The sequence below is a fragment of the Sciurus vulgaris genome (genome assembly GCF_902686455.1).
Source record: "Sciurus vulgaris genome assembly, chromosome: 2".
NCBI classification, from domain to species: Eukaryota; Metazoa; Chordata; class Mammalia; order Rodentia; family Sciuridae; genus Sciurus; species Sciurus vulgaris.
In genome coordinates, this window is record NC_136462.1 from 179546762 (window position 1) to 179570510 (window position 23749).

Sequence of the window (23749 nt, forward strand, 5' to 3'; positions counted from 1 at the left end):
GTTTTGTTTTCTTTCATCTTCAACAGATTAGTGGAATCGTGCACATGAACAAAGCGTACTACATGACGGGGTGGAGTAAGAGAATCACGAACTTCATGTGAGCAGCAGCCGGGGCGGGGAGGGGGCCAGGGCGGCCGCACGCTCTGCTTTGCACTCTGGGTTCCTCCCGTCCTAGTTCCTTGGTAGGTAATGGCCCTGCTTCATCTGCTGTCTGTCCTTCATTCGTCCCTCGTGGAGGCTACCATGGTCTAGGCTTCCTGCCAGGCGCAGGGGGAGCCTAGGAGGCAAGTACCGGCCCTCGTCCTTCTGGAGCGTCTCGTTCTGTGGGCAATGGCTTCTGTCTGGCTTTCGTAATAGAACATGGTAGACTGGTGGCTTACACACAACATGTTTATCTTCTGAAGGTGTCAGCAGGTCTGCTGCCTGGGGGACCACTCCTGGTTCATGGGAAGCTTTCTTGAAGGGGTGGGGGCTTCTGAAGGGGCCCGAACCCAGTTCCTTGGGGCTCCACCCTCATGACCTCATCACCATCCCAGGCCCCGCCTCCTAATACCTCACACATAGGATTAGATTTTTATATATGAATTTGGGGAGAATACAAAGCTCAGTCTACAGCAGTCCACCTCTGGCTCCCCTAAACCTGTGTCCTCCTCACATGCCTAAATTCTTTGGCCCAACATCAGTTTCTTGGCTGACTGAGCTGGATTATTACCCCCAGTGTTGATGCCTTTCCAAAGAGCAGAACGAGTGTGTGGGAGGTTACCAGGGGCATGCTGCCTGGGGTGGCACCTGTTCCAGCATCAACTTTAAAGTCTAAGCTCACTCCCCACCTACAGATCATCTAAATCAGATATGGATGAGACTCCAGGCGAGGCCAGTCTTCCTCAGCTATGAACCTGTGGTACCAACATGTCACGTATTTCTAAAAGACGACTGTGAGGCAGGCATGGGGTAGATAAAATGGAGCAATAGGAGAGAAGAAAGGAGTGGCAGATTGTGAGTTCAAATCCATAGGGTCAAATTCCTTTAGACCTTAAGGCTTTATGGTAACCCTCCTTGGCTTAATGTTCTCACCTCCAGGTCCCCTGGGGTGGATGGAGGTCCTGCCTTCCAGACCCACTGGGCAGCCATCCAGGTAGAAGTTGGGCCTCAGGTCTCCAGGCAGCCTGCTTCCATGACTTTGGGTCCCTGCTGCCATGGCGGCTCTGTCCTGGGGCTCCTGCAGGGGTTCTCTGCGAGGCTGGGGCTGTCAGGCTGGAGTCCTGAGCCGTGGCTCTGCTGGAAGCCTCTGCCTTTTGAAATCTGGATGGCGGAAATATTCAGGCCCTCTTGGCTCTGCTGTGTATGGGCCACTTTGTACTGAGGCCCACAGGAGCTACACTGGGGTGGCCAAGGAGCATGGTGCCGGAGTGTAGGATGGAACCTGTCATGTGTTGTCTTGGGGTCCTTCTTCCACTGTTTTGGAGGATAATGCCAGCTTCTGTGGAGCTGGCGGATCCGTACTGATCTCCTCTTCTGACATTCTGGTCATATTCCGGCAAGCTTGCGTATTCCTGTCAATAGGGAAAGGCTAAAATATGCTTCCATATTTTTTTTTTTTTGGTGGGGGCCGTTGCTGGGACTGAAGCCTGGGGCCTCGCCTGCTCTCGGCATCTCTTAGCAGTTCCACCTGCCACCAGAACACCAGAGTGCAAGCACAGTTCAGCCAGGCTCCTTGCCACCTCTAAAAAGGATGACTTTCCCTCCAGTTTCCAGGAACATGTCCCCATTTCCACCTGGGATCTCATCAAAATGGTCTTTATCATCCATATTTCTACTAATGATCTGTTCGAGATTAGTGGGGGTTTTTTTGTGTTTTTTTGATCCTAGGGCCTCACATATGCTAGGCAAGGACTCTACCACTGAGCCACATCTCCAGGCCCCAGTTAGATATTTAAAAAGATTAAGGGCAGGGGGGTGTAGCTCAGTGACAGAGCACATGCTTAGCATGCATGAGGCCCTGGGCCTGATTCCCAGCACTGCAGTTAAAAAATATATATGAATACATGCATACATACATGTGTATGATATATAAATATATATATATATATAAAACATACATGTAAATATATACATATTTTTTCAAGGCTTTCTTTATAATGCTCCTCTTTTCTGTGTCCTCACCAGAGTCACTTTTTTTTTTTCCCGTGCTGGGGATCGAACCCAGGGCCTTATGCATGCAAGGCAAGCACTCTACCAACTGAGCTATCCCCAGCCCCAGAGTCACTCTTAATGGCTTTTTCTAGCACATGCCTCAACTCTTCCAGCCTCTGCCTAATTCTCCAGTTCCAAAGCCATGTATGCGTTTTTAGGTATTTGTTACAGCAGCACCTCACTTCTGGTACCAATTTCTCTCTTGGTATCTCAGGCTGCCATAACCGAATACCGCACTGTGGGTGGCACAGGATGAAGAGCATTTTCTTCTTATACTTTGGGAGGTTGGGAAGTCCTAGATCAAAACGCTAGCATGCCTGGAGTCTTCTCTCTGTCACCCCACATGGTGGGAAGGACAATAGATTTCTCTGGGACTACATTTCATAAGGTCACCAAGCCTATTCCTGAGGGCTCTGCCCCTGCGACCACATCACCTCCAGATTCCTTCACCTTGAGGACTGTGTGTTAACGTATGAATTTGGGAGATACAAACACTTAGTCTTTCATTTATAAATCAAATCATTTCAAAATCATTATAAAGTGTTCTGAGTGCTGTGAAAGAAGAGCAGAGGTTTCTCTGGGGGTGGTAGAAACTGACTTGGTTGTGGGGTGTCAGGATGGCTGCGTGAGGGTGTTGTGGGTGGGGTGTGATCCGAGGGGTGTGCAGGACAGCTGCCAGGGCAGTAGGTACTTGGGGCAGGACACGGGGAGGGGGAACAGCAGGAGAAGGGGTCCTTCCTTTTCAGAGGGCCTTTGTAGGGTCATGATTGCCCCTTCTTTAGATGCCAACTTTTTTTTTTTTTTCTTGTGGTGCTGGGGATTGCACCCAGGGCCTTGTGCATGCAAGGCGAGCACTCTACCAACTGAGCTATCTCCCCAGCCCAGACTTTCTTTTCTTTCTTTCTTTCTTTTTTTTCTTTTTTGCAGTACTGGGGATTGAACCCAGGGCCTTGCTTGCTTGTGAGGCAAACACTCTACCAAATTTCCCCTTCTTTAAACCGTGATCATTTTCTCAGGTGTCTGAATGGGGTGAATTAAGACTCACTATCAGCCCCAAAGATGGCCTTTATAGTAAGCGGGTAGTAGATGCTTAGGAAATGAGGCCAGTTGGCCCAGCTGGCGGGGCTTCCAGCCAGCTCCCACACCTGGGAGTATCTTCCTCTCAGCTGGCTCCCCAAATCCTAGAGGCCAAGTTTCCCCCAGAGAGCATTCAAGGCTGAGCTCTTGGCCCTCCTGCCTCTGGCCACGTGCACAGGTTCCACAAGACCAAGCCGGTGCTCTTGTGCTACCACTGGCAGACCTTCCATGCCGAGGATGTCCTGAGCATGGCCAAGTACCAGAACCAGTTCCTCGGGACTGCCTCCTACGATGGGGACATCCTCTTCTGGAACGTCAACACCTTGAAGCCCATCTTGAGTTTCAATGCCTCCGTGAGCCCCTTGCCCTTGCAGCCCAAGAAGGTACGCTGGCAGCAGGGGGACACTCTCCTCTCACCTTTAGCTCTGCTGTGGGTGGCCAGGGAGAACAGGGAGGGCACCCTGGGAAGCAGAGCGAAGGTGGAGCTCGTTCTGGAAAGGCAGGGAGCTGGGAGGGTAGATGGCAGTGTCTACGATTATCTTCATGTGACAGATGAGAAAACTGAGTCCCAGAGAGAGTCCACGCCTTGCTTGAGGCCACACCACTAAGCCTGGGCAGTCTGCCTCTGGAGCCTGGTAGTGCTCGCGTTCCTACTAGATGCCCACTCTTGGGGTGGCTCACACCTTACCCACTGCTGTTTCATGTCACTGCTCGCCAGGCTTAGGGGAGGGAGTTAGGCAACTGTGCAGTCTCTGAGTTTCCATGTCTTGGCCGACTAAATAAAGCTGGAAGGGACTTTGGGGGTCACTTCCTCCATTGGTTTTCCGGGTGTGTTGGGGAGGGATCCTGCAGAGTTGGGTGGGCTTCCTCCTGAACAGCTCAGGATTTGTTCTTTCGTTTTAAATCAGTTTTATACTTTGGACTCCCCTAGCATTACAAACACCAGGACAGGATTTGAAACTCACTGTCCATCTTATAGACGGGAGACTTGAGTCACTCACAGGAGCAGCGTCCTGCCTCTGGGCATGTAGGGCGTTAGTGGTAGGCCCAGGAATAGGGTCAGAAGCCTTGGTCTGAGGCCTTTAAGGGGACAAGATTTCTGAGAAGCAAGCCCTCGGGCGACTGGAGGGCCCTGTGGTGCTGGCCTCGAGTTTCTCCCTAGACTGTGCAGAGCCTTAGGGCCTGTTCTCTCCCTGGCACAGGTGCAAACCGATGAGTGTCTGGCCGAGAGACACAGGCCCAGCAAACCATGTGCCATGCAAAAGAAGTGGGTCCACAAGGCCCCCCAAAAGTTCTCCAGGACGACAGCCAATGCCAGCCTGAGGCGGAACCTGGTGTCAGCCCCCCCTGTGATGAGGCACTCGTTCTCCCCCTCACTCCCGAGAGACAAGGGGTCCGACCTACCCGGGCCCTACCAGGTGGGAGAGCGCCCGCCATCCGCGTCTTTCTTGGGGTGTGCGTGTTCTTATTTGGGTGCGCCTTTTCAGAGTGACTGTCACTATCAGCCCACTTGTTTGAGATGGCCAGAGGGCAGGGTCCTTCCCCGTCTCACACCTGCTCTGTCCAACCCCCAAGGCCGCCGCCTTCCCAGGGCACTGCCAGCCCAGGCTCAAGAGTCTAAAGGCTGAGAGACCAGACTTGCAGGAAACAAAACCTGAAAACCTGAAGTTGGGTGTAGATCCTGGGCCAGTTCTCAAGCTGGAAACGCCCAGCCGTGGAGTGAGCACAGGCCCCCGGCCTGTCCCGGCATGCCTTGCCTCCTTGCAGACCAGCCTGAAAGGGGTGAAGCCAAGTTGCAGGCAGAGCACGCTTTCCCTCCTCTGAGCTGTCCTGGCCCCAGGATCCACCCTTCCAAGGATGACTGTTCTGTTTGGGGGGACGGGGAGAAGGCAGGAGGAGCTACTTCTCCTGAGTTCAGGAGTGGCCGGCCTTGGACTTCTAGCAGGGACCACAGTCTCCCCATGAGGACAGGGTCTCTCACACGGTGTTCGAGGAGCCTCTGTGATCAGTTTCACAATCAAGGACTGACTCCACCCTTGGGAGCTGAGACTTGAATGAGAAACACCACCTTCCTCACGTGCATGACCGTTGCCAGGCACAGGGTGGGGCAGACCCAGCCCGAGCATGTTCTGCCTGGACGTACTTTTGCTTAAGATGCACGCACTTGACGTTCTATACGACACTCATGCCATCCTTGAAGGATCAGGGTTACCCTGCGTCAGATCTCCCAGAGCTGGGGGTGACCTGTTCCTCTAGCCTCACTTTTAACCAGGGTGATCACTTCCAGGACAAAGGAAGGGTCTTCCCCAAAGGCAAACTCAAGTCTCTGCCCTAGAGAGCTAGTCACTTAAAATCTTGATTCCCTAGCCATCAGCATGTCCTGAGGCCCAGGATCCACAGATACTCCACTGGACTTTCCCCTACTGAGGGAGGCCACATGTGGCTATTCTTTAATCATCCTCCTGACCTCTGTCCCCCTGCATGGAAGGAAAACCACCCTTATGGTGAGCCAGGAGACCTGTCTTTCTTCCCAGATGCTTCTCAACTTTGATAGTTCCAGGCTGACAAGAAATACCCTTAACAAACCATCAGTGTACAGAGAGGCTGAACGGAAAAGAGGGGAATTCCAGAAGAAGCTTCTGCTGCAGCAGTCCACTGCCTCAGTGGAAAAGGTCGGTGCGCTCAGCCTCGGGCCAGCTGCTGTCTGGGAAGAGCTCCTCGGGTGGGGTCAGGAATGCCTGGGGATGTGGGCAGTGCCCCACCTGTGGGGGGCTTGGGCTGGGGAGGAAGAGAAGTGGCATCTCCAGACTCTGTTACAAAGCCAGAAGGGCGCTTTGCATGGCATCCAAGCGGGGTGGGTTTGTCCCTTCTCCCCTCTTCCTCCTCTGCTTCTCCTCTATTTGACCCTCACACCCCTCCCCTGAAAATGCACATCATACGCATGTTAGGGTGTGGCAGGCATGTCCCATCACCCAGCTGCAGGGACCAAGGACTTAGAGACAAGGGGCTGGAGGTCCCCTCAGAGCTAGCTGGTCCTGCTGCGGGGCGGGGGCGTGGAGAGCTGTGAGGGGCTCTTTCCTGTTTCCAGAGTTTTCTTCCTTCTCTTTTTAACAATATCTTTTAAAACTTTAAAAAGTAATATTGCAAGTTAATAAGAAGAAAGCAAGTGCATATAAATAAAAAAAAAAAAAAAAAGAAAAAGAAAAAAAGAGAGATCCCGCATATAACTCACTCACTCCTATAGCAGTAGGGGCTTCGCCAGTCTTCAAAGCCTGAGTTCTGTTAACTCTTCGGGTGGCCACAGTTGGGAAGTCCTGGGGCTTTTTACTTAGCCTGGTGGTCTGTGTATAATAGAGATTTGTATCATGGATCTTGATTGGATTTGGGACTGGAGAACTGAACGGCTACTGGTGAGATCTCAGGCACCACAAGACGGGTGTGTGTGTGAGGCTGACCTTCACACCTGGCCTCTAGGTGCCCTGCCTCCTGCTCCGGGAGCAGCCAGCTTCCTTCCCTCAGGAGTTGGGTCGTTAGCTGAGTCAGCTTTTCCCAATGGTGAAAAGCTGCCCTGGAGAGCGTCCAGAGCTTTTGGGTCGCCTCTGGGCTTGGTGGGTTTCTTAATGGAAGAGCAGCAAGGACCTCAGCAGAGGGGTCTTACCTGTTGGGTCTTCCCTTCCACCGCTTCCTTCTGGCCATCTCGGAGGACTGTGGAATGTGGCAGAGCGCTGGGAGGCCCCCAGCACCTGGTCGAGGCTTGGCCGTGCCCCTTAGGGCCTGTGGACCATGCACTTCTCTGTAGTGGTGGAGGACATTTGGTCCCCTGTCTGAGACCACTGGACTGAGCAAGGCTGAAATGCGTAGCAGGAGGTGGGCTAAGTATCTCATTTTGGACTTCCATGGCCATAGGGATAATCAAGATGTTTTCTGTTGCTTGGCAACAGGGTTTGTGGACACAGAAGCCATCACACTGTAAAGTTGTGACTTAGCAGAAGTGGTGAGGCCTCCAGTTTCCCCTTCCTGGCTTGACTGGTTCTGCCCCCTGACCGTGCTCTCAGCTTTGGGCAGGAGGCCGGCAAGCAGCTCTCTCTTCATGCCCACTGTGCAGAGTAGAAGCTGCTACGGCTGCCACATGGGCCTCGGGAGTGACACCTAAGTAAGACTCAAGTGGGCCGAGGAGGGAATTACCAAAGGGCATGATCAAAGCAAGGCTTGAGCAAGAATTCAGTTAAAGCACTCCCTTAGTAGCTGGCTAGAAAATATGGGTGTTTTCCTGAGGGTTTTTATGCATGGGAATGAGTTCCTTATCCAAATCACTTCGAGTTATAGGTCTTGAAAATTTTCGTTTGAGCCTTAGGACAACGCAAACTGAGGGAAGGAACAGGGAGGAAGGAGGGCATGAAACCATGCATCTTGTTTTCAACAAACATTTATTGATCACCTGCTATGTCTCACCACAAAGCTATTGCCCTATCGTCATTGTAGCTACAGAGGATAAAGCAGTAAATGGAAACCAGACCCAAGTCCCTGCCCTCAAGTAGCTCCTAGTCCACTATGATGTTTGTCTTCACCAGCTGGATAGTAAGGGGCATCTAGGAAACTGGGGACCAGGCAGGTACGGTGACCAGCCCAGGTCCCAGGGAAATATGTAGCAGCAGCCAGAGTGAATGCTGGCTGGCAGCCGCGCTGAGCTGGCCTCGGTCTTTGGCGTAGGTCATCTTCCTGCAGACCAGGCCCCGCCAGCCGCATGTAGCTGCCATGCTGAGCAGCTGCATCGACGGCCGCATCTACGCTTGGTCCGTCCACGGGAACGGGGGCCTGCTGGGCAAGTTCCCTGTGGACCTCGAAGACAATGGGGATGTGGTTGTGGGTGCCATGACCACTGACGAAAACGACTGGATCCTCATTACCGGGGACTGCAGAGGACACATCAAGGTGAGGAAAGACCACGCTGAGGGACGGGTGTCAGCCAAGCTCCTGACCACCCCTTGGTGGCCCTTGCCTACGCCCTGCTTGCTCTGGGTACTGGATTCATTTGTAAAACACTGGGCGGGGGGAGCAGGGTGGCTTCCTTAGGAGTCCCCTCCTGCTCTGGCAAGGCCACCAAAGTGAGTGAGGGCTTACTCAGAGGCCCTTGGGAGAAGCCCTTCTCAGTGAGTCTTCTGCCCTGTTGCCATCCCCCTCTGCCCGCAGCCAGGCGTCTCACTTGTGGTCAGCTCTCAGGGGCTGACTTTGTGCTTCCTGGTGAGCCTCAGGCAGGCCAGGCTTGTCCTTGAGCGGGTCACCACCTCTGCTTGCTCTAGGGGTTTGTCTGAGAGACGTGGGAACTGCTCCTAAGGTAGAGAGTAGTTTGGGAAGAACCCTCAGAGTGGGGTTGGGGTCCAGGGCTGCCAGGTCACTAACCCACGCTTTGTGCCTAGATCTGGGACATTAAGGATTACTGCACGCTGACTGGCCAGCGGCCACTCCACACCAGTGAGAGCAAGAGCCCCATGGACACCGAGAACAAGTTTCGCATCTTAATTCCTAAATGGCTCCAAATGAACATCCCACACTACATTCCCCTGAAGGAGACGGAGGTAGGACGATTACTGGAGGGTTGGTCAGAAAAATGCGTTTGAGCCCCTGCTCAGGAGCTGAGATGAGGAGTCTGCGCATTTCCTGTTCACGTTTGTCTGGCTTATGGGGAAAAATCTATATATATTTTTTGGATGTTAATTTTTAAAATTTTTATTTGTCCTTCTTAGTTATCCATGACAGTAGAGTGTATTTTGACCTCACACATACACGGAGTGTAACTTCCATCCTTGTGGTTGTACGGGGCGTGGAGTTACACTGCTGTGTGTTCATAGATGAGCATCATTCTCCTGTCTTTCCCATCCCGTCCCCACCCGGTCCCTTCCCACCCCCACCCCCAGTCTGGTGAATTTCCACTCGCCCCCTCCCCCAACCCATTGTGCGTCAGCATCTGAGTACCAGGGAGGATACGCAGCCTTCGGCTTTTGGGATTGGCTTATTTCACTTCATGTGAGTGTAAATGCCATCATTTCCTTCTCCTTATGTCCTTTGCCTATTTTTGAACAGGGTCGTTTTCTTGCTGCCGAGTTGCCTGGCTTCCTTATGGATGTTTAAGATCAACCCTTCCTGAGGTGTGGGGCCACGGTCTCCCTCCCACTCTGGGCTTTCTCTCCACCCTGTCGATCACTTTCCTTGTTATGCAGAAGGTTTCCGGCATCCATAGCCCCACTCCTTTATTTTTGCTTTTGTTCCCTAGCTTTTGGGGCCACATCTAAAAAATCATTGCCCAGACCAGTGTTCCCCCTAGGGTTTCTTCTAGTGATTTCCCAGTTTCAGATCTTATGTTTAGGTCTTCAGTCCATCTTGAGTTGATTTTTGTATGTGGTGTGAGATGAGAAGCCAATTTCACTTTTCTGTATGTGGCTATCCCGTTTTCCCAGCACCAGTGATTGGTGAAATGGTCCTTCCCCAATGTGCGTTCTTGCCGTCTTTGTCAAAAGTCATTTGTCCATAACTGTGAACGTATCTCTAGGCCCTCTACCTGTTCCACTTCCATGCTGTTTTGACAGTGGGGCTTTACCATGTGTTTTGAAACCAGGAAGTGTGACGCCTTCAACCTTGTTCCTTTTGCTCAAGACAACCCTGGCTATTCAGGGTCTTTTGTGGTTTACAAAAATTTAAGTGTTGCTTTTTCTATTCAATGACATTGAAATTTTGATAAGGATTGCACTAGATCTGTAGGTTGCTTTGGGTAGTATGGACATCTTAACAATCGTTCTTTTTCAATTTAATATTCATTGGTACATAGTAATTATACAGAACAGTGGATTTCACTGTGGCATATTCATACATGCATATTGTTTTCAATTAATTATTCCTGCCTTTGAATCCAGGGTATCTTTTCATTTATTTATGTTTTTTTTTTTTTCAATTTCTTTAATCAGTGTTACATAATTTTTAGTGAATAGGTTTTCCAAGTCACATAAACTTACCCCTATATATATTGCTGCAATTGCAAATGGGGTTGTTTTATTACTTTCCTTTTCAGATAGTTCATTATTAGTGTTTAGAAGCACTGCTGATTTTTGTGTGTTAAGTTCGTATTTTGCAACTTTACTGAATTCATTTATCAGCTCTAACAGTTTTTTTTTTTTTTTTTTTTGCTCTGGGAATTGAACCCAGGGGCAATTTACTACTGAGCCACACCCCCAGCCCCTATTTTTTATTTTGAGACGGGGTCTTGCTAGGTTGCCTGGGGCCTTCCTAAGTTGCTGAGGCTGAGGCTGGCTTTGAACTTGCAATCCTCCTGCCTCAGCCTCCTGAGCTGCTGAAATTACAAACATGTGCCACTATAAAAGTAGAATAAAAGGCTTCCATATTGGAATGGAAGTAGTAAAACTATCTCCATCTGTAGATGACATGGTCTTGTAAATAGAAAATCCTAACGCATCTCCTAAAATTCTATTGGAGCTAATAAATTAATTCAATGGGATTGAATGTACAAGATCAATATTCAACATCAAAATATTCTGATAAACTAACAAGGAGCAATTAAAAAATGAAATAAAGAAAATTTTTTTCCTTTCAATGGCATCAAAAAGATTAAAATAGGAATTATTAGCAAAAGGAGTGCAAAATCTGTACTCTGAAAACCACAAAACATTATTAAAAGAAATTAAAGCCTAAATAAATGGAAACACATTCCATGTTCATGGATTGGAAGAGTTAAATTAGTGTAGCATATTTTACAGAATGATTCATTATATTTATATACAAATCTCAGCTCTTTTTTAGATCTAAAAATTCATGTGGAAATGCAAAGGATCTGGAGTAGTCAAAAACACGACCCCTAAAAAAAAAAACCCCAAAACTAAAACACACAAAATGATAACGACACATCAAACCTTGAAGTCTTAAAAAAAAGAAAAAGAAAAAACAGCATGATTCAATAAATAGTACTGGGATACCTGATGAAATATTAAGAGAAAACCAAATCATTATCTTATATCTTAAATACATACGTGGTTGCAAATTTTAAGACTGAATATAAAGCTATAGTAATCAAGACAGTGTGGGCTGGGGAGATAGCTCAGCTGGTAGAGTGCTTGGCTCGCAAGCACAAGGTCCTGAGTTCGATCCCCAGTACCGCAAAAAAAAAAAAAAAAAAAAAGACAGTGTGGTTCTGGCATACCTAAAAACACATAGGTCAGTGGAAATTATATATCTGAGAGGGGACTAGTATTAGAATATATGAAGAACTCCTACAAATTAATTAAAATATAAATAACCCAATTAAAATACCAGCAAAGGATCTAAATAGACATTTCTTCAGAGAAGATGTATAAATGGCCTATGAGTGTATGAAATATCGCCGAATATTATGAGCTATCAAGGAAATACACGCAAAACAATAATGAGCTTCTACTTCATACTGAGTAGTTTGGCTATGGATAATAACAAGCATTGATTAGATATGAGCAAATTTTTTACTGCCTTTCACTTTCTTATTCAGAGATAAGGTAAATGTTTACTTTTTTCCCCTGTCCTGGGAATCAAATGCAGGGCCTCATGTGCGCTAGGCAAGCACTCTACCACTGAATCTTCACTTATTATTTCTTTTACAAGTTTTATGATTTATTAAAATAATTTTCAGGGCTGGGGAGATAGCTCAGTTGGTAGAGTGCTTGTCTTGCAAGCACGAGGCTCTGGGTTCAATCCCCAGTACCGCAAAAAAAAATAAATAAATTAAAAAAAATAAATAAATAAAATAAAATAAAATAATAATAATACTCTTCAATCATTTAAGTATTTATTTTAATATATAAGGTAATGATTGGTTTTCTCTTAATATTTCATCAGGAATCCCAGTACTATTTATTGAATCATGCTTTCTATTACCAATCTTTTTTTTTTTTTTTTTGTACCAGGGATTGAACCCAAGGACACTTAACCACTGAACCACATCCCCAGCCCTTTTTATTTTTTATTTTTGAGACAGGGTCTCACTAGGTTGCTTACAGCCTCACTAAGTTGCTGAGGCTGGTTTTGAACTCATGATCCTCCTGCCTCAGCCTGCTGAGCTCCTGGGATTACAGGTATGCACCTCTATAACCACTCTTATATACCAAAGTTTTATGTATATTCAGGTTGGTTTTTGAGTTTTCAGCTTTCTTTCATTGTTCTGTTTATAGTTTACATTATTCTGACTTAACTATACTTGCCTATAGCAGAATAAATGCCCCTTTCTTTTTTTTTCAAAATAGAAAAGAATTTTTAAAAATTTTAGTAGATAGAAAATATTTATACACATATAATTTTTCTTGACAAATAGCAACTACGCATTTTTATGGGCTTCAGTGTGATAATTTAGTACTTGTACACAATGCATAATTGGATCAGGTCAACTGGTATATCAACCACTTCAAATATCTGTTTTCAAATATTTATCATTTCTCTGTATATGTATATATACATATATATATATATATTTTTTTTTTTAGTTGTCAATGGATCTTTTATTTTACTTATTTACTTGTGGTGCTGAGTATTGAACCCAGGATCTAGCACATGCCAGGCAAGTGCTCTACCACTGAGCCCCAACTCCAGCCCCTATTTATCATGGAACATTCAGAATCTTCTCATTTTGGAGATATCTATCAGTTATTGTCAACCATGGTTGTTGTTCTTTGCTCCAGAACATTGGAAGTCACTCTCCTCTCCCACTGTACCTCTGAACCTGTTAACACTCCCCTTTCTTCCACACCTTCTGAAGCTCTGGCCACACTTTCTGCTCTCTCCTCCGATGACATTGGCATTAGTACCCACGTAAGTCAGAATGTGTGGTATAAATGCCCTTTTCTTAATCTTGTTAATTTTCATTCATTGTCCAGTTAAGTAACTGTATTATCTCCTGGAATAATGTGATATATCATCCCCTTACTCACCCCTAGATATTTTGAATATATATCTTCTCCCAATGTTCAACTGAAAAACCTTAGAAGAAGACCTGAACTCTTGTCCTGGCCCCATTATTTTCGAGCCCCGTGGACTTCGGCTCTTTACTGAACATCTCTATCTCCTACTTACCTTCTCTGTAAGACACTGAGAATCTTATATGTCCTCTAAGATTGTGAGGTTCAAATGGGGTGATCCGTATAGATGCTGTTGGTAAATAATATAGTATAGACATGTGAAAATGCTCTTTATGATTTCACTGAAGGAGACAGGGCCGGAGAAGTACGGGGACATACCCAAGGTCACCAGTGAGTTATGTGGAATGTGTCCAGAACAAGAATGCTCCTGGTCAGGGCCCTTCCACTGGGCTCTGCAGCCTGCAGTCCTGAGTCCTGCTGATGAGCTGTGTGGTGGCCTTGGAGTAAGTCATTTCCTGTACTGTTCCCTCTAGGTTGTGGCTGGCCAGGTCATTTCCCTGGTTCCCCCCACGCTCCTGAATACCTGGAGAGGCCATTTGGAAAGTGTGGCAGACATCCTGTATATAGACACCCTCCAGCTGGTCATTAGCGCTGGCCAGGACCGGGACGTCAAGACTTGGAAGCTCTCCGGTGACGCTATTGGTATGGGTCCTACTGAAGCAAACCCATACCCATGTTCCGTCTTGTCCCTGTCCCTGATAGGACATAAGCTGGCATGAGCCTTGTGCCCTGCAGGTAGGGAGCTCTCAGACTGCAGAACTGCCTTTGCTCAATAGTTTTACAGGATGCGCGTCTGACTGGCAGCCCCTCAGGCTCTGCCCATTCAGTCGTCAACTACCCACTCACTCATTCACTCACCCACCCACCGTGATGTGTCTTTGTATATTTTTGAAGATCATATATATGATAAAATATGTTCTTTTTTTAAAAAAGTAAACGTAATTGTTGTGTTATACATAAAGAAAAGCCACAAACCAAAGGGGTTCAGCTTGGTGAGTCTCCAGAACATACACATGTAGCGCGTAGAAACCAGCACTCCAGGGAGCCCCGCACAGTGTCAGCTCCTCCTCAGAACTTCCATCATCCTGAGGTCTAGATCCACATAGTGTGTGTCCGGTTTTGAACTTGGTAGCATTGGAACCATGCCATAGTTTCTGTGTGTCTCTTTCCTTCCTCTCCACATTGCGTTTGTGAGACTCATCTATGTGTGTAGTGTAGCAGTTTGTTCAGTCTTCCTGAACTGGATACCATCATTTACTTGTCTTTGTTGTTGTTGGGCATTGGGGTTGTTTCTGGCTATTTTGAGCAATTAAAAATAATGCTGCTATGAACATCCTTACATGTGTTCTTTGGTAAACAAATGTTGGCATTCTGTTGGCTAAGCATCTAGAAATGGAATTCCCAAATTACAGAAAACACAGATATTCAGTCCCAGTCGAGACTGCCAAACAGTCGCTCAAAGCCACTCCTAATCCGCATCTTTCACCAGCTGTGTTTAAGAATTCCCATTGCCTCATAATTTTGCCACCACTTAGCGTTATCAGTGCTTTGAATTTCAGCCACGTTGATGAGTATGTAATGGCACTTCATTGTGGTTTTATTTGCCTTTCCCTGGTGAATATGGAGGTTGACCGTCTATATATTTGTGGGTCACTTGGCTATATTCTTCTGTTAAATTCTTTTTCAGACATTTCGCCCATTTTTCTGTGGCATTATCTCCTTTTGAATTCGTAGGAGTTACTTATGTTTTCTGGACATGAGTCATTTGATAATTATGTATTTTATCAAGGTCTCCTTCCATTTCTGTGGCCTGCTTCTCATTCTCAGTCATAGTTTTGATGATCAGTTTTTCATTTCAAAGTAAACCATTTTATCTGTCTCATCACTTCTGGCTGATGTTTTTGCTTCTTTTTATTGTGGCAAAACCCAAAGGACACAAAATATCGTCTCTTACACAAAATTTTAAGTGTACAGTATCGTTAACTATACACACTTTGTTATCACTAGAACTTTTTCATCTCGCAGGACTGAAACTATACCCATGCACGGCAATGCCCCGCTCCTCGGCCCTGGCATCTGCAGTGCTCCTTGCTCTTTGTATGAGTTCACTGTCTTGATGTCTCATGTAAGTGGAATTGTGCAGTATTTGTCCTTCTGTACGTGGCTGTTTTCATTTAGCTTAATGTTCTCAAGGCTCGTCCACGGCGTAGCATATCGCAGGGTCGCCTTCCTTTGCAAGGCTGGGTAATATTCCTCTGTGTGTATACATCCCACTCTGCATTCATTCGTTCTCAGGGGACCCTTAGGGTGCCTCCGTCTCTTGGTTATTGTGAATGATGCTGCAATGAGTCCTCGGAGTGCTAATCTCTTTGTAACCCTATTTCCCATTGGTTTTATTTTAAGTCTTTAGTATTTATTTTGGATAAATAACCAGAAGGGGAATGCTAGATAATAAATAGTAATTCTACATTTAATTTCTTGAGGAACCGTCGTACCGTTTTCCATAGTAACTATCACATTTTACATTCCCACAAAGGCTTTGATTTCTCTATATCTTCTCCAGCACTTGTTATTATCTCTTTTTCGGATAGTAGCCATTTAACAGGTGTAAGGTGATACCTCTTTGTGGTCTGAGTTTATAATTCCCTGATGATCAGGAATGTTGAGCACCTTTTTAAAAAAAAATTTTTTTAGTCGTAGATGGACACAATACCTTTATTTTATTTATTCATTTTTATATGGTGTTGAGGGTTGAACCCAGTACCGCATGCCAGGCAAGTGCTCTACCACTGAGCCACAAGCCCAGCCCTTGAGCATCTTTTAATAAACCTTTTGGCCCATTTTTATGTCTTCTTTGGAAAAATGTATATTCAAGTCCTTTGCCCATTTAAAAATCAGGTTTTAATTTCTTTTTGGTTTTGATTGTAGGAGTTATGTGTGTCCTACATACTCACCCCTTGGTAGATGTATGGTCTATATTCACAAAGCATTCTCTCCCATTCTGCAGCTTGCCTTTTCATGCTGACATTTGTTTCCTTGGCTGCTCAAAGCCCTTCGGGGTGACACAGTCTTCCTTGTCTGTGTTTGCTTTTGTCTTGTGTGCTTTTTGGTGTCATCTGCAAGAATCCATTGCCCAAACCGCTTCTAGGAAGCTTCCCCTGTTTTCTTCTAGGAGTTTTGTAGTTCTTGCTTTTTTGTTTAAGTTGGTAGTATACTTTGAGGCCAGGGTCCAGTTGCATTCTTCATCACGTCGATACCTCGTTTGCACATCATTTGTGTAGGAAACCATCTTTCCCTCTTTAAAGGTCTTGTCACCCATCCTCCGAGTGTTTCTTTTGCTCTTCAGAAACTTTTTCCTTCCCACTTGGCTATTCTTGCTTTTCTTGCCTGGGCTTTTGGCGTTTGGATGTGGGTTTATTCACGCTGTTTAATTGGTTTATATGCTTGTCTTTATACCAGGATCGTCCTGTTGGGTTACTGAAACTTTAGAATATGTTTTGAAATGAGGAAATGTGAGGTTTTAGATTTCTGCTCCTCTTCTGTTCCACCTCCTCGCCCAGCCAGACTTTTTTCTTTTATTCTAGATTATCTTGGCTATTCAGGGATCCTTTGTACTTCTATATGAATTTAGGAATGTTTTCCCTAATTCCGTAAAAAAAAAAAAAAAATGACATTGAGATTTCCATAGGGATTGCACTGAATCTGCAGATCACTTTGGGTGGTGGGGACATTTTAACAATAGTAAGTCTTCCAAGCAATGAACGCCTGATGTTTTCCCATTTGTTTATGTTGTCTTTAATTTCTTTCAGTAATGTTTTGTAGATTGCAGGATATAAAATCTTTTGCCCGTTGATTGTTTGCTCCTAACTATTCTACTCTTTGGATGCATTTGTGTTTATTTATTTATTTTTGCAATGTAAGGGGTTAAACTGAACCACCGTCCCAACCCTTCTTTAAAATTTTTATTTTGCAATTGGGTCTCTCTAAGTCTCAGAGGCTTTTCTTGAACTTGCAATCCTTCTACCTTCGTCTCCTGCATTGCTGGGATTAATTGCCTGCACTACTGTGTCTGTCTTGATGCATTTTTAAATGGGATTATTTTCTTAATTTCCTATTTGTATTACTTATTATTATTTTTAAATTTTGGTATTGGGAATTGAATGCAGGGGAACTCTACCACTTAGTTACATCTCCAGCCCTTTTTATTTTTATCTTGAGACAGGGTCTCTCCAAGTTGCTAGGATGGCCTCAAACTTGTAATCCTCCTATCTCAGCCTCCAGAGTCGCTCGCTCATTGTTGTTAGGTAGCAACCCAACTGATTTGTGTACATTGATTTTCTTATCTTAGAAATTTTCTGAATTCATTTCCTAGTTCTCACAGCTTAAAAACTTTTTTTTTGATGGTTTTCTACATACAAGGTCATGTTATCTGCAAACGGGGATACTTCTTTCTTATTTGGATGCCATTTCCTTTTCTTTCCTAATTGCTCTAGTGAGGCTTTCTAGTGCTACATTGAATAGAAGTGATGGGAATAGGTATCCTTGCCTTATTCCTGACCTTGGAGAAAAAGCTTTCGGTTTTTCACTATAGAATATGATGGTATCTGTGCGTTTTCCTTTATTATTTGGGCGTAATTTTCTTCTATTTCCAGTTTGCTCAGTGTTTTTATCATGAAAAAATGTTGATTTTTTTTCAAATGTGCTTTCTGTTCCAACTAAAATGGTCATTTGGTTTCCATCCTTTGTTCTATTAATGTGGTCTATATCATTGATTGATTCTTGTATGTTGAACCATACTTGCATCCCAGGGGTAAATCCCACTTGGTCACGGTGTGTGATCCTTTTCCTATGCGGTTGAATTTGGTTTGCTAGTATTTTGTTGAGGATTTTCGCATCTCTATTCATCAGGCATATTGGCCTGTAGTTTTTGTTTCTCACAATGTCTTTGTCTGGCCTTGGTTATTGGTCAGAGTTATTGTGGCCTCAGAAAATGAGTTTGGAAGTATTTCCTCCTCTTCAAATTTTCGGAACAGTTTGAGAAGGACTGATGTTACCTCTTCTTCAAATGTTTGGTAGAGTTCTCCAGTGACTCCATCTGGCTCTAGGATTTTCTTTGTTGGGAGTTTTTTCATTTTATTTTTTATTTTTTGGTAATGGAGATTGCACCCAGGGTCACTTTACCACTGAGCTACATCTTCAGTCCTTTTTCTTTTATTTAATTTTGAGATAAGTTTTTGCTGAGTTGGCAAAAGCCTCACTAGGTTGCTGAAGCTGGTCTTGAACCTGCAATCCTCCTGCCTCAGTCTCCCTGGTTGTTGGGATTACAGGTGTGTACCAACACACCTGACTTGTTGGGGGACTTTTGATTACTGATTCAAACTAGTTACAGCTCTGTTCTGATTATCTGTTTCTTTATGATTCAGTCTGATGGACTGTGCTTCTAGGAATTCATCCATTTTTTCCTAGGTTACTTAATTTGTTGGCATGTGATTACGCATAGTGATCTCCGCCTCCCTTCCTCCTTCCCTCCCTCTCTCTGGTCCTGAGGATCGAATCCAGAGCCTCACGCATGCGGGGTGAACACTTGACCACTAAGTGAGCTCCCAGTGCCATCGTCGTCCTGCGTCTTTCTCTGGCCTCGGTCGATGTGTTCACTCTCATCTCTCATTTTATTTGCTTGAGTCTTTGCTAGAGTTTGGATCTGGAATGTCTCTGAAAGGCACATGGGTAAAAGGCCTAGTTCCCAGCTTGGTGCTCTGGGGAGGTCTTCTGGTCACGGGGAGTGTGCCCTCGAAGGGGCACTTTTTCAATCGCTACTTAGCTCTCCATTTGAGAGGTCGAGAATTCATGTCTTGACTCTGGTGAGGGCTTCTGGGCTATATCACAACATGGCAGACGTCATCACGGCGGGAGCACAGACGCGAGAGATCGCATTGTGAGGGCAGGACGCCAAAGGCCAGGGGCAGCAGTCTGTTTTTTTTTAAAACCCACTTTCAGAGAACGGTTTCACCCCACGAGACCAGCATGAGTCCCTTCTGAGGGTGATGTCCCCAGCGACATGGCTCCTTCCATGAGGTCCCATGCGTTGGAGTCCCACCACCCTCACGTCACCACACTGGGGACCAGGCTTCCGGCACATGCCTCCTTGGGGGACACCCTCAACCCAAACTGGAATCAGGCACCTGCCTCGTGTGCAAAGGCTGCTAGTGAGGGAGGGAAATATTTATTTCACCATTTAGAAAGAAACTTTCAGTCTGTCTTTGTTCCTGCACTTAAGTGTGCCTATATTTTTGTATTTATTTATTTTTTGGTGGGTGCTGGGGATTGAACCAGGATCCCAGGCAGTCTAAGCATACTCTCTACCACTGAGCTACATCTACAACCCCCTAAATGTAACTATTTTAAACCCTATATAGTTGAATCTTATTTTTTTCATCTTGTTTGGCAATCTGTGCTTTTAAATTTGATATTTAGTAAATTAAAATATGAACAAAATTACTTCTACAGCGGGGTCCCTCTTTGCCCGCAACCCACACAGCATCAATACCCAGGCTTCAGGGTCAGCTGGTACCTGGGTCTCTTTGGCTTTCCACAATCATTTAAATTTATTTTCTGTGTATCACATCAGTTTTTGGATCCTGTTTTCTTCTTTTGGATTACTCAAATATTTTAAAATTATTTTGTTTATCTTCTCTATTATTTAAGATTTATTTTATTTGTTTTATATTCTCTATTAAAGAATAAAATCATTTAGTTTTATCTTCTTGATTAATAATCTCTGTGGCTAGAGATTATTTCATGCACTCTTAGTACTATGTCCTACGCAAGAGCACTACCCTGCCCTCCCCTGCCGTTTATGCTAGTGTCATGTATTTTACTTGCACCTGTGTTGTCTCCCAAGACATTGTCCCTGATGTTGCATTAGGTGGTCAAATTTCTTTCACGTTTACCCACATATTTGCCATTTTTGGTGCTCTTCCTTCCTGAACTGCTTCTAGGATGTTTGTAATCATCTTCCTTCAGCCTGAAGAACTTTTATCTTCATTTTCTTTTTTCTTCTCCCCTAGTATTGGGGATTGAACCCCAGGCTCTGCACATGCTGGGCACGTGCTGTCCACTGAGCTACATCCCTAACCCTCTTTATTTATTGCAGTGTTATGTGTCTCCAATAAGCCCTCTAACATTGATTTATCTTAAAGTATCTTTATTTCATTTTTACTTTTTAACTAACTCACTTTATAGTACTGGGGGTTGACCCCAGGGATGTTCTGCCAGCCCTTTACATTTTTTATTTTGAGATGGAGTCTCTCTACGTTGCCCAGGCTGACCTTGAACTTGTGACCCTCCTGCCTCAGCCTCCAGAGTCACTGGGATGACAGGCATGTGCCACCATACCTGGCAAAACATCTTGATTTTGTCCTTAACATTGAAGACTGTTTTGCTAGGTATTAAGTCCTGGCCGGCAGGTTCTTGTCCTTCAACACATAAAAAAAAGTTCATTTCACCTGCCCTCTGGTTTCCACATGTTCTGTTGAATAATTGATTGTACGTTGCTTCTTTGAAGGTTGTTTGTCTTTTTTCTCTGACTGCTTTTGGTTTTCAGCAATTTGACTATGTCATGCCTAAGTGTGGTTTTATTTGTATTTATCCTGATTTTTTTTTATATATATATGGGTCAATGTCTTCAGTATTAACATTTCTCAGATACCATATGCCCTTAGCACTGCTTCTGCCCTGTTCTCTCTTCCCTCCTCGAGGGTTCCTAGCTGTATGTGTGCTAGATCATTTGTCTTGTCATTTATGTTTTCATGTTCTGCTCTGTTCTTTTTATCTTTTTTCAATTTCTATGGATTTTTTTTTTATGGATTTTTTTACTGACGTACTTTCAGTTTATGAATTTTCTTCTGGTTGCAGTCTGCTAGTAAGTCCATCCAACTAGTTCTTTTCTATTCTCTCTTTCTTTCTTTCTTTTTTTTTTTTTTTTTTGGTACTGGGGATTGAGCCCATGAGGGCTCTACCTCTAAGACATAGCCCCAGTCTTTTAATTTTTTTTTTTTTCAATTTTGAGGCAGAATCTTGCTTAATTTCCCTGACTGGCCTTGAACTTGTGATCCTCTTGCTTCAGCCTCCCAAGTAGTGGGGATTATAGGCATGGGCCACTGTGCACAGCCTGGTGAGTTAATTGCAGATATTGTTTTATTAATTTAATTTAATTTATTTATTTTTGTGGTGCTAGGGATTGAACCCAGGGCCTCACATGTGCTAGGCAAGCGCTCTACCACTGTGCTACATCCACAGACCTATTTGACTTTTTTCTACAGATTACAACTTTCTACTGAAATTCTCCTTCTTTCTGTCAAGCATTTACCTCACACTTTCTTTTATTTTATTTAGCACTACATATAATAGTTATTTTAAAGGTTTTATTTGCTAACCCCAATGTCTGAATCATCTGAGGGTCTGCTTCTAATGTCTGTTTTTTCTTTGATTGTTGGTTATATTTTTCTGCCTTTTCATCTATGTAAATAAAGCAGAATAAGACTCTTCTGAACTTTGTACACATGAACCATGGAGATTGAAGTTGATATTATTTTTCCCCAAGAGCATGAATGGGGTGGAACTCCTTCATCCAGCCAGGGATCGAGCTGGGTTGGGGTTGCTTTGTGGCTTTAGGTAGACTCGGTTTACTTTGTCTTCTGTGGTCTCAGGATGAAGTCAGTGGTATTTGTTGCAGGTTTCTTTCTTCTGTGGGACTGTCTCTTGTTGACCTCGTTCTATCCCTGCCCCCCCACCCCCCAGCCTCCCTACTGTTTAGCAAATGTCCTGTGGGATGAGATGTGCATTTAGGATTCCATTTAGGATTAGGATTGCATCGTGCTGACCGCAGTGGCTGGTGAAAGCCCTGAAGAGCTCTTCCCTCAGGTAGTTTACTTCTGGCTAAACCCAATCCAGCTCCCTCTCAACCTTTTCTCAGATCTAGGAGAGCCCCAAGAAAGCAGCTCCCATCCCCATTTGGCATGGAAAGACTTTCCTTTCTGTAATTTTAGTGCTTTTAGTTTTCCTTGCTTCTATAACTCTCTGATGACTTTATTTTTAAAGTATGACTTTGTAACATGTTCTATTTTTTTATTTTTTTAAAAACATTTCTTTGTTTTAGATAGACACAATACCTTTTTATTATTTACTTATTTTTTATGTAGTGCTGAGGATCAAACCCAGGACCTCATATATGCTAGGCAAGCGCTCTACCACTGAGCCACAACCCCAGCCCCTCTGTCATATTTTTATTAATTTAAAAAATTCTGGGCCTGGGGATGTAGCTCAGTGGTAGAGCATGCACCAAGTATGCTCAAGGCCCTGGATTCAAGCTTCAGCACCCAAGAAAAGAAAAATCATCTGTGCTAGGAGGATGGCCACCGCTCGTGGTACCCGGCCCAGAAACAGGGCTCCCGCTGCCCGATCGCTGTATTTTCACTACCTCCTTTTCACATCCATTCTCACATATGGTGGGTGCCTGCCTGAAGCCCAGCTGAGGGCCATGAGCCATTGTCCTGGTCCTCCTCCCCTCTGCCTCCACGCGTGGGAAGATGATCTAGGCCTGAGTGCTGTGCATACCTGGGCACTGGTGTCTGGTCATCCAGATACCTGTTGGGTACCAGCACAGTGCCTGGCACATGGTGGGCACTCAGTGTTTGGGGCAGGGGTAAGCGATCACTGGCTGACTCGAGGGTGGACGCTAGGGGCACAGGGTTCAGGGAGGGTATCTCAGTCCTTGGTCTGGGTCAAATCACAGGGACATTTGGCCTGGATGTTTGGAAAAGACTGCAGGACGCCAGAATGGATGGTGTTCATGAGCAGAGAGGAAGCTTTGAGAAGTCAGGCTCGATGGCCAACCTGCTCAAGGCCTCCCACCAGGAGCTGCAGTAAGTCAGCGCGGCCCCCTGGTCCTCCCTGGCCAGAACAGGATGCCGCAGGCCTCCTCAGCTGCCGGAAGCCCTCCTGAGGAGTGCTGGGCCTGGTCGGCTGGAAGATTGAGCATAAAGGAGAGAGTACAGAGCCCCGAGCACCTAGATGGGGCTCCCTCCCTGATCAGACTCGGACTTTCCAGGTGGCAGAGGTCCCTGCAGAGGGCATTCCCACATGGTCGGAGGTCCCTGGCAGGAGGGTGCTGAGGCCCCCTCTGGAGTCTCTGGTCCTGAGCTGACATTCATGTTTTTTGGGCAAGAGAGGCTGCTGCTACTTCTTCCTACCCCTCCATCAATTCCATCCTTACTCCTGACCAAGCCTCATATTAACTTGATTAAAAAATGTATGAAGGTCTGACTTCCAGACCTTATGCTAAGTCTCTAGAAATCCAGGACAATCCACACACAGGCCCTGCCTCAAGAGAACTCATAGTCACTTAGGAAGGTGGACACACAAACTCATGACTGCAATGCTATGTGGCAATTTGGGGGAATATTAGGAGTAGGGATGGTTTAGAGGACAAGTGACCTGATTGGGTGGAACAAGTAAGGAAGGCTTCCTAGGAA

At 45.4% G+C, this 23749-nt stretch overlaps 1 protein-coding gene across 1 annotated transcript in view; it reads left to right on the forward strand.

Annotated features, from left to right (window-relative positions):
• The window catches only part of EFCAB8 (EF-hand calcium binding domain 8), a 50099-nt gene that overhangs the window by 24123 nt on the left and 2227 nt on the right, over window positions 1-23749 (forward strand). The window contains exons 14-21 of the mRNA XM_079129723.1: window positions 27-97; window positions 3449-3653; window positions 4473-4606; window positions 5759-5942; window positions 7981-8202; window positions 8688-8846; window positions 13691-13859; window positions 23011-23140. Of these exons, the coding sequence (XP_078985849.1) occupies window positions 27-97; window positions 3449-3653; window positions 4473-4606; window positions 5759-5942; window positions 7981-8202; window positions 8688-8846; window positions 13691-13859; window positions 23011-23140 (1274 nt within the window). The remainder of the gene's footprint in view (window positions 1-26; window positions 98-3448; window positions 3654-4472; window positions 4607-5758; window positions 5943-7980; window positions 8203-8687; window positions 8847-13690; window positions 13860-23010; window positions 23141-23749) is intronic.